Here is a 16,586-nt window from a genome sequence, read left to right as displayed (position 1 = left end):
GTAAGAATCATAATAGTAGAATAAGAACCCTTTAGTTCTATAATACTTACAGTATAAATATTTGTTTAATTCTCCTGGTTGTTATCCCCTTATTCCCAAAACTTTACATATTGTTCCCTTATACGTACATGCAAGTACTTTATAGGTACACTATAATTGCAGAAAGTTACACTGTAAATTCCTCTTAATTACACAGTACTTTCCAGGCTGTAATCTAAAGCGTTACCGTGTTTTTATTTTATTTTTTATTTGATTAATCACATAGTTGTAGTCACCTTCAATGTCATAAATAGCATTTTTTTTCCGGAAATTGGACTTCTGATCCTTGGGTAATCCCTGAGGATACCCACCACCTATTTTGTAGGTCACAATAGCACTGTATGTTGCAGGATCCATGATCTACAGAACAAAAAGCACAAATTAATAAGTAAGGGTTGGTTGTTGAGAGGGGGTTATTGGCACAGATTTAATTGGTGTTTTATAATCACCTTCACAAAAGTGTAACATAAATGCTTTCCCTCTTGATGTGCACTGATCCTGTAAGGGCCTTTAAATGTTAATATATTAATATAATGCATTCATTCATTCTTTCATTCATTAATATTGACTTCTGAAACTACACTCAAACTAAAACATAGATTATAGATAAAACATAGACTTTTTGCATTGAAAGTATTAAATAATGATATCACTTCTATATTTTGATGTAAGATCTGCAATGCAATGATAAAGTTACCATAGCTGACACGCATAATTTACAAAAAACAGAGAACCCTATACTGTCTAGCATACACAAATCTCTCATAAAGTAGGCTCATTTTTTTTTCTTTTTTGTTGCTTTCATGACATCCTCATAGTTGGCGTATAATGTTTGTTCCACCACAGTAATTTAACACAAATGTAAGAGTTCAATCAACCCCCGTCAGCCCTACTCTAAATCTGCCTATACTGTGACAATGGAAACACATTTACCTTTCAAAAGGACGATTTCGATGGAAAAAAAAGTTCTTCTGCACAGCCTGCTTTTAGATCCTGTATATTTACGTTTACGCATAGACCTACTAATTCCTTGAAATTAAATTTGTGCAGTCTTTAAGAAAATTAACAGTGTCATATAATCTGTATATTAATCCTAATTACATGTGTAACACTCCTAACGTTTTACACCTCCTCTTCGGCACACACTCACAGCATCATCACACTCAGGGCCGAGTCCTGATTGGTCGATTGTTCACGTGATCAGGTGATGGACAAAACATGACGCTTTCAAATTGTACAACAAGGACAGCAAGAACGAAGTAACAGTAGAAAAGGCACAGTTTTATTTGTGTTCTCATTTGTATGCAATATGCATTGTTATTTAAAGTTGAATTGTAGCCATATTAGTTTTATTAAATTACATTGACAATCGATTAATAAACTTTCTAGACATTAATATTCAATTCATATTCAACAAAATTATTTTTACAGAATAACAAAATCACATTTAATAATGTCCAAAATACAACAAAACCAACTGAAAACGAAAAAAAAGAAGTCCTAGTTAAAGAGATTTGTTTATTAACTCTGATTATAGTGTATGTGGCCTACTTATACTTGATGGGATGACACACTGCACAGAAACACATTACACACTATTATTGCTATTTGACCAAATAAATTACAACACTTAATTTATGAAAAAAAAAAAAGAAGAATGGTGGGGGTGGGGTAGTATAATCCAGGTAGGTGGATAACAATGGGCCTGTCCAAATAATACCCCCCTAAAAACTAAATCTGCCCATGCTAATAGAATGAAATGTAGCATTTTATTAACAGTATTACCCATTTTAGGAACCATTTGTGTAGCCTATTTAGAGAGAAGAAATAGGGGGGTATAATCCAGGCAGGGGGGTAAAAATGGACCTGCCCAAATAATACCCCCCTAATAACTAAATCTGCCTTTGCTAATAGAGTGAAATGTAGCATTTTTTTTAACAGTATTGCTGGTGTAGGTGTATCAGACCCATTTTAGGAACCATTTGTGTATTTAGAGAGAAGAAATAGGGGGGTATAATCCAGGCAGGGAGGTAAAAAATCGGGCCTGCCCAAATAAGACCCCCCTAATAACTAAATTTGCCTATGCTAATAGAGTTAAATGTAGCATTTTAGACAGACACAGTATTGCTGGTAAAGGTGTATCAGACTCATTTTAGGAACCATCTGAGTATTTAGAGAGAAGAAATAGGGGGGTATAATCCAGGCAGGGGGGTAAAAACGGACCTGCCCAAATAATACCCCCCTAATAACTAAATCTGCCCATGTTAATACAGTGAAATGTAGCATTTTAGACAGACACAGTATTGCTGGTGTAGGTGTATCAGACCCATTTTAGGAACCATTTGTGTATTTAGAGACAAGAAATAGGGGGGTATAATTCAGGCAGGGGGGTAAAAAATCGGGCCTGCCCAAATAATACCCCCCTAATAACTAAATCTGCCTATGCTAATAGAGTTAAATGTAGCATTTTACACACAGTATTGCTGGTGTAGGTGTATAAGACCCATTTTAGGAACCATTTGTGTATTTAGAGAGAAGAAATAGGGGGGTATAATCCAGGCAGGGGGGTAAAAACGGGCCTGCCCAAATAATACCCCCTAAATCTAACGCAACATTAGTGTTTTCAGAACACTATAGGCACAGGAACAGTTTCTTACCACATGCCATTTCCCTTTTGAACAGTTAAATCCCTCACAAGGCATGCCTGTAAGTGTAATACTCCCAGTCTCCCACTTTTTAGTGCAATCTTTCTTAACACAGTTGATATATATATTAATATTATTCATAATACTGTAAATATGTTCATAATCTGTAAATGTTCATTATGACTAAACCTATCGTGTCTTTATACTTTTATATTTTATTCTTATCATTGTATCATTGTATCCCAGCTATGGGTTAAATAGTCCCAGCTATGGGTTAAATAGGAATATGCCATCTTGGCAGCAGGAGTTGGCAGTCATGGTGTGAGCGCAGCCGAAGGCTTCAGCTACCGGTCACCCATGGCAGATAACTGAGCGGAAGTTCCATCTTACGATCAACAGTCAGGGATCAACACCCAGTTAGCGGGTCCTGCGGGGCAACCTATCACTTCCCCAGCTGTCGCACATTTGTGCTCCGCTGGCGCTTGCAGTGCTGGGTCCAGAGGTGGATGCTTTGTTCTGGGCATGCATTCATCCACTAACTTCTTGCCCCGGCGCTTGACGTTTCAAGCAACTACAATGGAATTGTCTGGAAAAAACTCTCAGCGACTGGCAACTCGGGAGCCCCCCGCAAGCAAGGGTGCTGTCGTTGCTCGGCAGGGCTTGCGTTCTAGGCAGGCGCGGCCCGGTCTTCATCCTGCTACTGCCTCCCAACTGCGTTTGGCATGTTGGAATGTCCGCTCTCTCGGAGTGACTTCCTGTCTTGACGGACTCCATCCTCGGAAGTCTGCTGTTATAGACAGGGAACTTCTTCGACTCAGGGTGGACATTGCAGCATTAAGCGAGATGTGGCTCTGTACGTGAATCTAACTTCACGTTTTACTGGACTGGCTATCCTGACAATGAAAGACCTAAGCATGGAGTGGGTTTTGCCATCCACAATAAGCTGCTTGGTTTCATTGAAAGTTTTTCAAGTCGTCACTGCGACTGCACACCACCTCGGGTCCAGTGACATTACTTTCTACCTATGCCCCAACGCTCACTTCGCCAGACGATCAGAAAGATGCTTTCGATCTCCTCCTGAATGAAACTCTTTCCAACATTAGTCGTGGCCATCGCATAGTCATCCTTGGCGATTTCAATGCTCGTGTAGGCAGTAACACCACTGCCTGGCCAGACGTGCTGGGTTCACGTGGTGTGGGCTCAATGAACGACAACAGACAGCGCCTCCTTGAGCTTTGCGCTTCACATAAGCTGTGCATCCCATCATCTTTTTTTGAAGGCTCAATGTGGTCCAAGATGACTTGGCAACACCCACGCTCCAAACGCTGGCATCAACTTGACCATGTGATCATCCAAAAAATCCACCTTCAGGACCTCACTCATGTCAGGTCTATGCACTCTGCCGACTGTGACACAGATCACTCACTTGTGCGCTGCAAGATTAAATTCAAACCTAAGAGAATCCATCTGTCTCGTCCAAAGTCGTCTCCGACGCTTGATGTTTCTGCAACCAAGTCAAAGGAAAATTGCCAACAGTTTCAGGCTTCGCTGCAAGCTAATTTTGTTCTGTCCGCCCCCACCCAGGATGCTACAGCGGCCTGGCTGCGCTTTCGTAACATAGTTAGGGATTGTGCACTCTCCAGCTTCGGCAGACGTACTCAAAAACAGCCTGACTGGTTTAGGTGTCATGCAGACACACTCCTACCATCTCTTGCTGATAAGCGTGCGGCACGACTGGCTGTCAAACAAGACTCCTCCCCTCGTACCATTGCTCATTGGAAGCAGACCTGCTCAGAGGTGCAGCGCCTAACACGGGAGGCAAAACACCTCTACTGGGAAAGCATCTGCAGGCATGTAGAACTTTGCTCTGCTACCGGTAATACTGGTGGTATGTACCAGGGGCTGAAGCAAGCTCTAGGACCTCCTGTGAAGAAGTCCTCCCGTCTACGATCTTCAACAGGAGAAATACTTACAAACCTTGACGATCAGCTCAATCGCTGGGTGGAACACTACAGCTCACTGTATGCTGAGCCTGTAACAGCTAGTGAAGCTGCTATAGTATCTGCTGTTCCACAACTCCCAATCCTGCTCGAGCTTGACAACAACATCACTCTAAATGAGGTTACAAAAACCATCTGCCTCCTGAAGAACAACAAAGCCCCTGGTGCGAATGGGCTTCCACCTGAAATCTTAAGCGGTGGCAACACACTTGCCGCGGAACTCCATCACCTCTTCTCAACCTGCTGGAATGAAGGCAACATCCCCGATGAATTACGTAACGCTAACATAATTAGTCTGTATAAGAACAAAGGGGATTGCTGCGACTGTAACTACCGCGGTATAGCCCTTCTCTCCCAGCCTGGCAAGGTCTTTGCCCGCCTCTTCCTCCCACGCATACAGGTCATTGCAAACAGGATACTTCCGGAGAGCCAATGCGGCTTCCGTCCCGGTCGCTCTACCATAGACATGATTTTCTCAGTTCGCCAAATCCAAGAGAAATGCATTGAGCAAGGTCGGCCTCTGTATGCAGTCTTTGTCGATCTGACTAAGGCCTTTGACTACGTCAGCAGGTTTGGCCTCTTTACCATCCTCCGTCAACTGGGCAACCCAAATTCCTGAAAATCATACAAGAATTTCATGATCAAATGAAGGCAACAATACAGTTTGAGGGCTCTCGCTCTAAGGAATTTCCAATTTTCTGTGGTGTGAAGCAAGGTTGTGTACTAGCTCCAACTCTCTTTGGTATATTCTTTTCCGCTGTCTTGCGGCGAGCATTCCCTGTTCCATCTGGAGTGTTACTTCACACACGTAGCTCTGGCAATCTCTTCAACCTGGCAAGACTACGCGCAAAAACAAAGATCAACCGCGTCCATATCCGGGAACTCCTATATGCAGATGATGCCGCCTTCATTGCCAACTCTGAGACTGAGCTGCAGGCTATGTGCTCCTCCTTTGCTGCTGCTTGTGAGGAGTTTGGATTGAAGATCAGCCTGGGAAAAACAGTGGTCTTTGCCCAACCTGCTCTGCTCTCACCCACAATCACCATCAACAACAGCGTACTGACTAACGTCACAAAGTTCACTTATCTGGGTTCAACTTGGAAGGACCAGGTTTGAAATTCGGCTATCCTTTCCACAACTAAAAGCACAGACCTCTACACTATGTTGCGCACCCGCCGCTTATGATGGGCTGGCCACACCTACCACATGGATGATAACCGATTACCGAAAGCAATTCTGTACGGCGAAATTGCTGATGCCCCACGTCCAGTCGGCCGGCCAAAGCTCCGCTACAAGGATGTCCTGAAGCGTGACCTTCAGTCGTTCGGCTTTCCTAGCGAAACCTGGGAAACGCTTGCTGGTGACCGAGCAATGTGGCATGCCACCATTAGATCTGGTGCCAAAAGATCTTGCCAGCAGTACACAGACTTTCTTAACAGTAGAAGACTGAAGCGCCATGCCAATCATCGTCCTCGACGCTAAGGGCCTGAATGAATGAATCATTGTATTATTATATTTCTTGTTGGATTTGTATATGTGCACTGGAAGCTTCAGTACCAAGACAAAAGCCTTGTGTGTGCAAGCACAATTGGCAATACAGCTCATTCTGATTCTGATTCATGCAATATTTTTTTATTTCATAAGTTTATTGGAATATCATAAACATTTCGGTGTAAATGACAATATGTTTGCAACTAAGCAGAAAAGAAAAGAAGAAAAACTGGAACAAAGACGCCATCGACGCGTTATCAAAAGAGATTTGGGTCCCACTTTATATTAAGTGGCCCTAATACCTGTGAACTTACATGGTAACTACATGTGCACATAGTATGTAACTACAGTGTAAGTACACATTGGTACATAGTATCTACAACAGTATTATTAGTGTAACTACACGTATGTAACAACCCACGTAATGGTATGTGTAAGTACAAATGTGTAACAGGACATTGGTAACAACACTTTTTTCACATTAGTAAGTACACATGTGTAACAGGAATTATGTAACTACATTTTGTAACAACAGTATGTAGCCTATTTGTTGTTCCACTTCCTCATGCAGTCTTAGATACTGCAGTTACCAGTTTGGGTATACATTTATTTAATTTCCAACAAGTGGACAGTTCCTATGGAATTATCATGTAACGACACTGATGTACACAACAATTATCTTAACAATTACACTTTATATTAAGTGGACAGTTCCTGAGGAGTTACCATGTAACACTGGTATCACAAGGTGAAACTTTAGTTGTAGTTCAACATTAGTCCTGCCAGTCATAAATAAATGTATACCCAAACTGGTAACTGCAGTATCTAAAACTGCATGTGGAAGTGGAACAACAAATAGGCTACATATTGTTGTTACAACATGTAATTACATAATTACTGTTACACATGTGTACTTACTGAAGTGAAAAAAATTTGTTACCAATGTCCTGTTACACATTTGTACTTACACATACCATTCTGAGGGTTGTTACATATGTGTAGTTACGCAAATGTTACAGCTGTAGATACTATGTACTAATGTGTACTTACACTGTAGTTACATACTATGTACACATGTAGTTACCATGTAAGTTCACAGGTATTAGGGCCACTTAATATAAAGTGGGACCGAGATTTGCAAGGGACATGCCAGTCTCCTTTATGATTAAGGTTGAAAAGCAATTCATTACGTTTCTGAGTTTATACTGCCATCTACAGGAAAATCTATAGATTTTCTTCAATTTGAACATTTGGAGTAGGGATCAGTGAAGCATGTGACTGAACGTTTCGTGTTTTAACTGCCATCTACCGGAAACACGGCGGTACTGTCCGCGTGCACGCGAAGCGGGGTAGTCTCCAGCCGGGGGGTCGGAATTAGGCACAACGCGTGATTTTTTTTTCTTTTTTTCTTCTTCCCCAAACCAGCTAGGCGCAAACCACGCCCCTTAACCGAAAACCACACCCCGGAGCGACGACTCGATTTCATTGGTCAACTCTATCAAAGCGTTGATTGGCCGCACATCGCTGAAATCCAAAATACAAGTATACAACTTATATATATATATATAATATATATATATATTATATATATATATATATAATTATTATTATTATTATTATATAATATTTTATTTATAAGATAAATAGATAAATAAAAATCATAAAAACTGTAAATAAAAAGGTGCATTTTTTCCCTGTGCAGTTACTAGTGTTAACGAGTGTCCAAATTAAATATTTCACGTCCGCACACACACACCAAAAAAGAGCTTAACAATGAGAAAACTACACGCGTTATTGTATGTAACAAATCTTCCAGAAAAGATGTCCAAAACAAATATATACATTTTTATTACACATGTTTGCCTTTTATGGGTAAAAAAAGCAACATTACATACAATTCACAATTTCTAAACATAAATTTAACTTTAAAAGGACGCATGAAATGAGTTTTTATGTGCAGTTGCTACTGTTAACAAAAATTCATAGCACAGAATTGATAAATGATCAATAATAAATAATACGTTTAACTTTTTTACTAACAAACAATTTGAAACACTGTTAATTACCCTGTACCTGTAATTACCCCCTCCCTCCAACACACACACTCTCTCTTTGTGGCGTACCCTGACAACCCTTTTCCCTCTTTTCCCTGCATGTCTACTGTAGTCATGCTCTGAACCAGAAGTACTTTTTCTGGGGCGTCCAGCTGTCAATTGTCGCCTTGAACCAGTCTTTGTTGATCTTCGGGCCACTGCTGTTGGCTGACAGCCAATAATGGGACCTGGTTGTCTAGCAGCTCGTCTTAACGCTGCTGCACGTTTTGACACCGACATCCCTTTCCCAAAACAGTAAAATGCAGAGAGCAGTTGTGTTGGGTTTTGCTGCATCTTTTCAAGCTGCTTGGCCATTGTAGTCATGGCATCACTGTAGTTGGAGTTTTCAGCCAGTTCACCAAGTAGTCCAAGCATCCTCTTCACAGGAGATTGAGGTAGAGATGCTGTTTAACAATAAAACAATAATAACAATTAAATTGCAACAACCAATAAAAATAAAATGGCACAAACACTTGGACCAGGGGCCGGTTGGACCACCTGTGCGTAAGTTACAACTTAGCCTGGTTTTGACGTAAATGGGCACTAAGATACAACTTAAGCACTACTAAATATTTTTTTGCGTTGCACCATTAAACTTTGTTGAAGCATAACTCTATGTATAAAGTAAATATTTACAGAAGCCTCCGATCAGGAGTAACGGGTGAGATAAAATAGCAGACAGGTTAAACTGCATCAATAAGCTCTTCTTTTACCTGACAGACTTAAATTCTTTAGACATATGTGATAATGCTGACATTTAAACTCACTTACATCTTAAGAGAGAGAACAGAACATTATTTGAATAGATTGCTTTGTTAGCGGCTCATCAACACGCACCCGTCTTACTGTGTGCATCTGTCACGTGTTGTGCATGTCAAATAAAATCAGTCATAATCAATAGATGCTATTTCTTGTGTGTTTTTTTTGTATTACTTATTTAGTTATCCTTATTAATTAGTTTAAAATACAGTTTCTGAATGTTAGTTACATATAAACACACCTGTTATTCATGGTTAAGTGTCGTATTTAATGGAAACGTATTTGTACTGTTAAGTGAGGCAAAATAAGTTAGAATGAAGGATAAACTGAATCTGAATGCTTCTGCTCTATTTCCAATTTACATACTTCATTATTTGGAAAATAGCATAACGTGTTTTCTAATAGTTTTATTTTTTTATACAGACATAAACGGTCCCTAATAAACATTTAGATCCAAAACTTGCAAAAACTCGCTTCGCCTCAGAATGCCTTTATTAACCCACTATGTCATATGGATTACTTTTATGAAGGATAGTTGCGCTTTTTGGAGCTTCAAAAACTCTGGACACTATTCAATGCCATTATAAAGCTGGGAAGAGTCAGGATACTTTTTTATAACTCTGATTGTGTTTACAAAAAGATCTTACAATTTTATAATGATTCATATTTTTAAATTATTCTTTACCTGAGAAATATCAGACGTTTTAATGTTACTTTCTGTAGCAAGGAATCTTGACCGCTGGAATGCCTCCCAACGGCCAAGTGCAACGTCTGTCACGCGTGCCTCGTAGTACACCTCTAGTCGGGTGATGAAAAGGTTGAATAATTGAGGGAGGTTGAATGCTTTTGTTCTTTGGAGTATTTTGTCTTTCAAAACACGCATTGCAGCCTCCACATAGTTGTTTGTTTGATTGCCACGTGTTGGCAAGTCTCTCCTATAGCTGAGAGCCCAACTCTCACGTCGATTGTAAAGTACCCCTAGATAGGTCAGGAACTTCTTGTATCTGTAGCGAGTTAAGACAAATAATACATTCAAAACAATAAATCCCTCAAAACAGGCTTTTGGAGGGTGAACATATCAGAAGTACCTCTACCTGTCTTCTAATTTCTCTACCTGTTGGTCAAAGGGTTTTCCAGGGCTTGCTGGTACATCAATTCAACTGTACTCATCTCCCTGGCATAAAGCATGTCTTTTACTATGCTGAACAGTGTCTGCCTGTCCTTCATCTCAATGTTGTGATCTTTGTTCCACAACCACCTCCACACAGCTTGCAGAAGATGAAATATGCAGAGCAGCTGTGTGGCTTCAGGAAAGACCTGGGCTATAGCTCCCTTTTCTGCCTTTGAGTCATCTGTAAGAAACACGCAAGGCCCTGCCTCACCTCGCCCTCCAAAGGAATCCTTTGTCAATAAAGACTTCAGCAGCTCCAATCCCTCACTAATTGTCCTCTCATCTTCTGACTGGGTTATCACTATCCCAAGAGGAAGACCACCAGCACAAGTGTGTGTGAGAAGCAGAAACACACTGCAATTCTCCCGGGCCATGTTACCAGATGAATCCATAAAACACATTTCTCCACTATTGGAAAGGCTGTGTGTTCGTTTCATTAATGGGGAACAAATGGCTACAAGTGGTGTTCCTGCTGAGGACATTTTAAGCTTGGCACAGCTGTCATCACACGTTGCATTGTAGGATTCTACCTGCCTTTTCAAAGCCGCTAGCATTCCCTCCCCACTTTGCTCTCCAAACTCCTGCTTATTCACTTTCTGATACAGTCTGCAAATTAAATTGATTGTTTTACTGTATAAGTCAGTCAAAGCTACTGATTTGAAGACCAAGTACATTTTCACATACCTGTAGCAAAATTGAAGGTCTGGGCAAAGGGCACGGTTAGCTGAGGCATATACATATTTGTTGCCATGCTCAGCCAACAGGTCACTTTTCAGAACTGCCAGGGCTGATGTAGGGCTGTGCCCAATCTCAAACAACTGAGTTAGGGTTTTAATTGCCTTGACCCCCACATCTCTGTGCCTCAGTGCCTCCGCAATAAAGATGTTATGATTATGTACATTGTACAAGCGCACAGAAGCTGGGTAGGTGGGTATATGGGGATCATTGCTCCTGAAAAATAAAAACAAATCTTACAAAGTAGCTGACAAAAGCAAAACATTTTTTATTTATTTAGTTTTCACATTGCTAACCCACCTACTAGATCCTCCCCTTTTGTCTACAGTCTTAACCAGAGTGCAAACCATTTTAGCCTCACAGCCTGTATTTTTTGAGAGCCGTCGTTGATTAGCTGTGCCTGATCGGGCACAAACATTGGCCAGAGGAGAACTGGCCCCCGACTAAGCCTGGGTTCTCCCAAGGTTTTTTTCTCCATTCTGTCACCTGGAGTTTTGGTTCCTTGCCGCTGTTGCCTTACCTTCTGGCTTGCTTAGTTGGGGACATTTAATATTCAACAATATTATAGATCTGCCCTAAAGCTGGACGATGATGAAATTGTTTTTTTGTATTATTTTCATGTTATCACTGTGAAGCTGCTTTGATACAATCTGTATTGTTAAAAGCGCTATATAAATAAAGGTGACTTGACTTGACTTGACAAACATTGTGTTGGCACCTATAATGAGCCTATGGATAGATATAGATAGAGTATGAATGTTTAAATATACAGAACTATGCAAAAGTCTTAGGCATGTTAGAATTTCATTTAGATATTTATATAATTTGCATTTGTGCGCCAATAGGAAATATTAGTTTAAATTTCCAAATTTAAATTTTGCCCTGTAATAATCCACTAAGAATTAATCCACTTCTGTATGCACAAGGAGTCCAAAACAGACAGTATGGTCCATAGGATCTGGTCTGAGAAAATGCTGTAAATTGAGAATGTTTTAAAAAATAATGTCATAAATAGTTTTCGGCAACACTTTACAATAAGGTTTCAATTGTTAACATTAGTTAATGTGTTAATAACTAACATGAACTAACCATGATGACCAATGCAATACATTTGGTACTGTATTTGTTAATATTAGTTAATAAAAATCCAGCTGTTCATTGTCTGTTTGTTACTTAACTGTACATTACCTAATGTTAACAAATACAATATTTGATTTTAATAATGTATTAGTAAATGTTAATAATGCTGCAGAAGCAGTTAATTAGGTCATTCTAACCAATGTTAACTAATGAAACTTTATTGTAAAGTTTTTTTTTTATGTACTATTGTTATAGATTGTACTATTTAAGATTTGCCGGTAGATTTCTCATTGAAGACATTGGAGATTTTGCCACAGGATTTAGTATATCTTTAGTATATAAAGCACAATATATACATCATTGAAATACCTTAAAAAGCACACGTTGTCCCTTGTTTGGTTTTGTCACTGCAACTCTCCAGCTCACTCCTGATGACTCCCCAAGCTTTTTCACCCATTCCTTCACTTCCCAAACTTCTGTCAGTGCAATTCTGAACGACGTCTCAAAGCTTGTGTGGTCCAGGTGTGATTGGCCTTTTGGAGTGCACAAATGATAGGTGCAGAAATTATAATTGTGGCCGGGAGGTAACCATTTCTGTAAATTAAAAAGAAATGTTAGTCAATGAAAGCTTTAGCGTAAGTTCTGCCAGGAAGACTCAATCAGCGCGCCACGTAATACTTCACTTCTAACCAATCATGTGCTAACACTCACAGTATAAAAGTTTGGTACTTACTTTCGTCTGAGTTCGCAGATGCTGTCGCTGCTAATTACCTCCATCCTCCCCAACCACCAACAAGATGGTACCATCCCCCTCATCCTCCCCACCACCACCAGGATGGTCCCTTCCTTAACCTCCAGGGGGGTTGGCTGCGCCCCTGCCTTCGTCTCCAGGCAGGATATGCAGATTCCGCTACCCTCGCATTGCTCTCTCATTGACGGGGCCTACGCCAAAGAACTTTATAAATTTATGCTTGCTGGGCTGTTAATAAATATACGCTGTTATATCAATTTATCTCCCGAGTCTTTCTGGTAGAACTGATATTTACGTTAAAGCTGACAGAGATTTCGTCAAAGCCAGAATAAGTGTTCTCCACTGAGGAAGATAGAAATTCATCAGAAATTCATCAAAGTATTATTACACTGAGCACAATTCCCACAACGATAATTGCCCTTCTGTATAGGACTAAGTAAGAAGATTGGTGCGAGATTCCCATTTGTCTCAAATAGCAAGATTCCTATTCGTCGGTCAAGACGTACGTCGGAAATGACCGACTGATAGGGAATGAGTGGAATTCTTCAAATATTTGTGAATTTGCTTTGACAAACTTAGACAATGCTTATTCAAAAAATTATTGATAGATGCAAGAAAGAGTTGAATGTGATGAGATGTTTGCTTGGAGTAGAATGGGGAGCAAGTAGACCTGCGTTGATAGCCAGTTATACAGGGCTGATGAGATCGGTATTTGATTATGGGTGTATAGTGTATGGATCTGCTGCTAAAACTAGGGATGGCCCGATACCAGTATCGGGTATCGGCCCGATACTGAGCTCATGTACTCGTACTCGTAAAAACGCCCTGATACCGTCAACCGATACCAGGCAGCGTGTGTACAGTGTTTGTGTCCAGACAAAGAAGCACTGACAACAGAAAGTATAATGGGAATAAAAAAGAAGGCTGTCTATGAAGTAAATGTATCATATTAGTGAAATATTAAACAAAATATAGTAACGCCTATATAGCTGTGGTGCGCGAGCTGATAAGAGAAAAACGCGCAGTGGATTGAGCGCGCCGCGGCACCGAAGCGCGAGCTGGTCGAGCGCATCAGACGTCAGTAGAAAGTTTGTCGTTCAGTCGGATATCAATGGCAAAGAAAGTAAAACGAGGCATGTAGCATGTAGAGAGAGAGAGAGAGCGCGCACTTCTGTTGAATGCTCTGGATTGCTGATCGTTCACTCGGCACGTATATTTGGATTAAAACTAAATCGTATATGTTAGTAAAACATGAACTGTTACCTTATTTATGTTTAACGACATTATTACAGGACATTTGCAGGTCAAGAAGTTACATGAACTTCAAACATCCAAAGCGCGCGCCCCGAAAACCATCGCCTCAGACAGCGCGCGAACACTGAGTGGAATTATTTCACTATTGCGCTTGTACGGATGAATTCACACAAAACTATGTAAAAACGCCCGTCTTGGTGAGTATCCTAGTAAACAAAGTATATTAGATGTCAAGTGAACGTACACAGTATAATTCAAATGGGTTCCGTGCGTTCGGTCTTAAAGGGGCAGCAGTTGAATTAATCTGCTGCTGTGTTTTAATGTTAACCAGACAAAGGATTAACTCTTGACTAAATAGGCTACCTTTTTTTGTAACTTCACAAAAAGATCCATCTATATTTAATTTATACAGTAATGAATATGCAGGGCATTAAATATATTTGATGAACAAATTAAGTTTACATTTAATAAACAAATATGATTTGACATTCTTTTGGTTTCTCTACCAATACATTTAAAAATGACAAATGCATGAATTAAATTAATTGAAAATAAAAATACAGGTATCGGTTACGGTATCGGTATCGGCGAGTACCAAAAATGAAAGTATCGGTATCGGACTCGGCCTGGAAAAAGTGGTAACGGGCCATCCCTAGCTAAAACAAAGAAAGTAGATGTAATTCAGAACCAAGGTTTGAGTCTATGCTGTGGGGCAATTAAGACCACGTCAGTGACAGCCATTCATGTAGAGATGGGGGAGATGCCATGAAGAGACCAGCTATCTCTTGTGTATTGGGCAAATCTGAGGGGTCATACTGAAAAAACATATGAGTCAGTCAGTTATATGGCAATGTCAAGAGAATGAGAATTAAGTTTTGGTTGTTGGACAATAAGGCAGAAGGTAATAACAATGGGAATCAGTGTTCTGAAAATAAGCCCTACAGTGGTATATCCAGTTGTACCTCCTTGGCTATTGTCAGAGGTTCCAGTCGACTTAAGCTTATTGGAGGAAAAGGAGGTTAATGAAATGGACCATTACAGTAGCCTGGGAAAACCCAGACCACTTCCGGCAAATTTAGATTTGCTCTGCAAGTGGGTCTGGCAAAGAGCCCATTGAAACTCATTTCCAATCCGTCGAAATCGCGGCACCAATCAGAAACGTTGGGGCGGGCTTTACACAATGACGACAGAGCAGAGACGGTGACGCAGATTTTGTACATTACAAAGATGGATGCCGCCGTGGAACATCACAACATCACTCGTTCGAATCAGCTATCGTGTCTGTTTCAAGCGATTTTAAAATTGTAATTTTCGTTAACACAAACAGAGAATTGCTGAGAGTCTCGAGATGTTTATCCGTCGCTCTGCATACGTCATGTCATTCATCGCTCTGATTGGTTTTAGATCTATCCGACGTCCGTTGGTGACGCCCCTGTGGAAATGAATTGTCTATGGAGCTTTGCCAGACCCTAACTCAGTTACAACTGAGACTGGTCTGGGTTTTCCCAGGCTACCATTACAGGGCTCAGAATTACATAAGCAAATTAATGAAAGGAATTATTTTATATACTGAAGCATCTAAGGAGACTGATAAGAAAATGGGAATTACTTATTAACCCTCAATTTAACATTGAAAACATTGAATTTGCTAAAATAATTAATGATGATTTAGCTGTATATACAGCAGAAATTATAGCAATATGGATGGAATTGATGTGGGTAGAGAGCAATAGATCTAAGCAAGCTGTGATTGCTTCAGACTCCAGCTCAGCGTTGATAAGCCTTAAGCATCTTCACTCTGGGTCTAGACAGGACATAGTGTTTGAAATAATGCAATTATCAAACAATCTGCTTAAGTCTGGAATTAGTACTACATTTTACCAGCTCATATACTGTAGGTGTAGGAGGTAATAAATTGGCAGACAATTGTGCGAAGAAAGCAGCAGAGAAGTCTGATATAGAGGTAGATATTAAATACAGCTGAAGTCAAAAATATAATTAAAGCTAAAATTAATGAAAAATGGCAGTTTTTATGGGATACTGAACATGGAAGACACATGTATAGTATTCAAGGAAAAGTGGGAAAGAACAGGAATACATACAGAAGTAAGAGAGAAGAAGATGTGTTGACCAGAATGAGGCTAGGTCATGCAGGATTAAATAGAACTATTTATAATGAAAAAGCATGTTGATGGAATATGTGAATATTGCAATAGTCAAGAGACAATAGAACATGTAATTATGTATTGTCCTAAATACCATCAAACCAGACAAAGATTAATTTTTAAACCTTGGTGAGAACCAGATGACATTACATTTACATGATATTGTCACGGTAATAAAAGGATCCAAGAGCAGGAGTTGACAGGATACAACAGTCTTTAATGGAAATTATAAACAAGGCAGTCTGTCGTTAAGGCACACAGAACTGGATCACCTGTAGTAGAGATGGAAGGCAGTACTTTGGTAACTCAGCCAGGAAAAGAGGACCGCAGAGGTACTCACGCAGCAGATGGAGGACACAGAATACTTAGGCGCAAGGCTGTACTGGACAAACAAGACAAAGTG

General features: G+C 40.1%; 1 protein-coding gene across 3 annotated transcripts; it reads right to left on the bottom strand.

The window, feature by feature from the left end:
* Positions 1–8,322: 8,322 nt before the first annotated feature.
* Positions 8,323–12,976, bottom strand: LOC307011953 (uncharacterized protein). 3 transcript variants are annotated; one of them, XM_079638101.1, is made up of 4 exons: positions 12,383–12,976; positions 11,643–11,662; positions 11,234–11,353; positions 8,323–11,149 (listed from the first exon to the last, which is right to left on the bottom strand). In XM_079638101.1, the coding sequence occupies exons 3-4, from the start codon at positions 11,281–11,283 to the stop codon at positions 10,138–10,140; spliced, it is 1,062 nt and encodes a 353-aa protein (XP_079494227.1). In that variant the 5' UTR covers positions 11,284–11,353; positions 11,643–11,662; positions 12,383–12,976; the 3' UTR covers positions 8,323–10,137. The 3 variants fall into 3 exon arrangements, with proteins under 3 accessions (XP_079494227.1, XP_079494228.1, XP_079494226.1); XM_079638102.1 differs by having other exon boundaries at positions 8,323–10,804; positions 10,883–11,149; positions 11,234–12,976; XM_079638100.1 differs by having other exon boundaries at positions 11,234–12,976.
* Positions 12,977–16,586: the final 3,610 nt, after the last annotated feature.

Source organism: Phoxinus phoxinus, assembly GCF_949152265.1.
Source record: "Phoxinus phoxinus genome assembly, chromosome: 15".
NCBI classification, from domain to species: domain Eukaryota; kingdom Metazoa; phylum Chordata; class Actinopteri; order Cypriniformes; family Leuciscidae; genus Phoxinus; species Phoxinus phoxinus.
The sequence above is the reverse complement of the archived record's forward strand: the minus strand, read 5'-3'. Positions and strand labels throughout refer to the sequence as shown.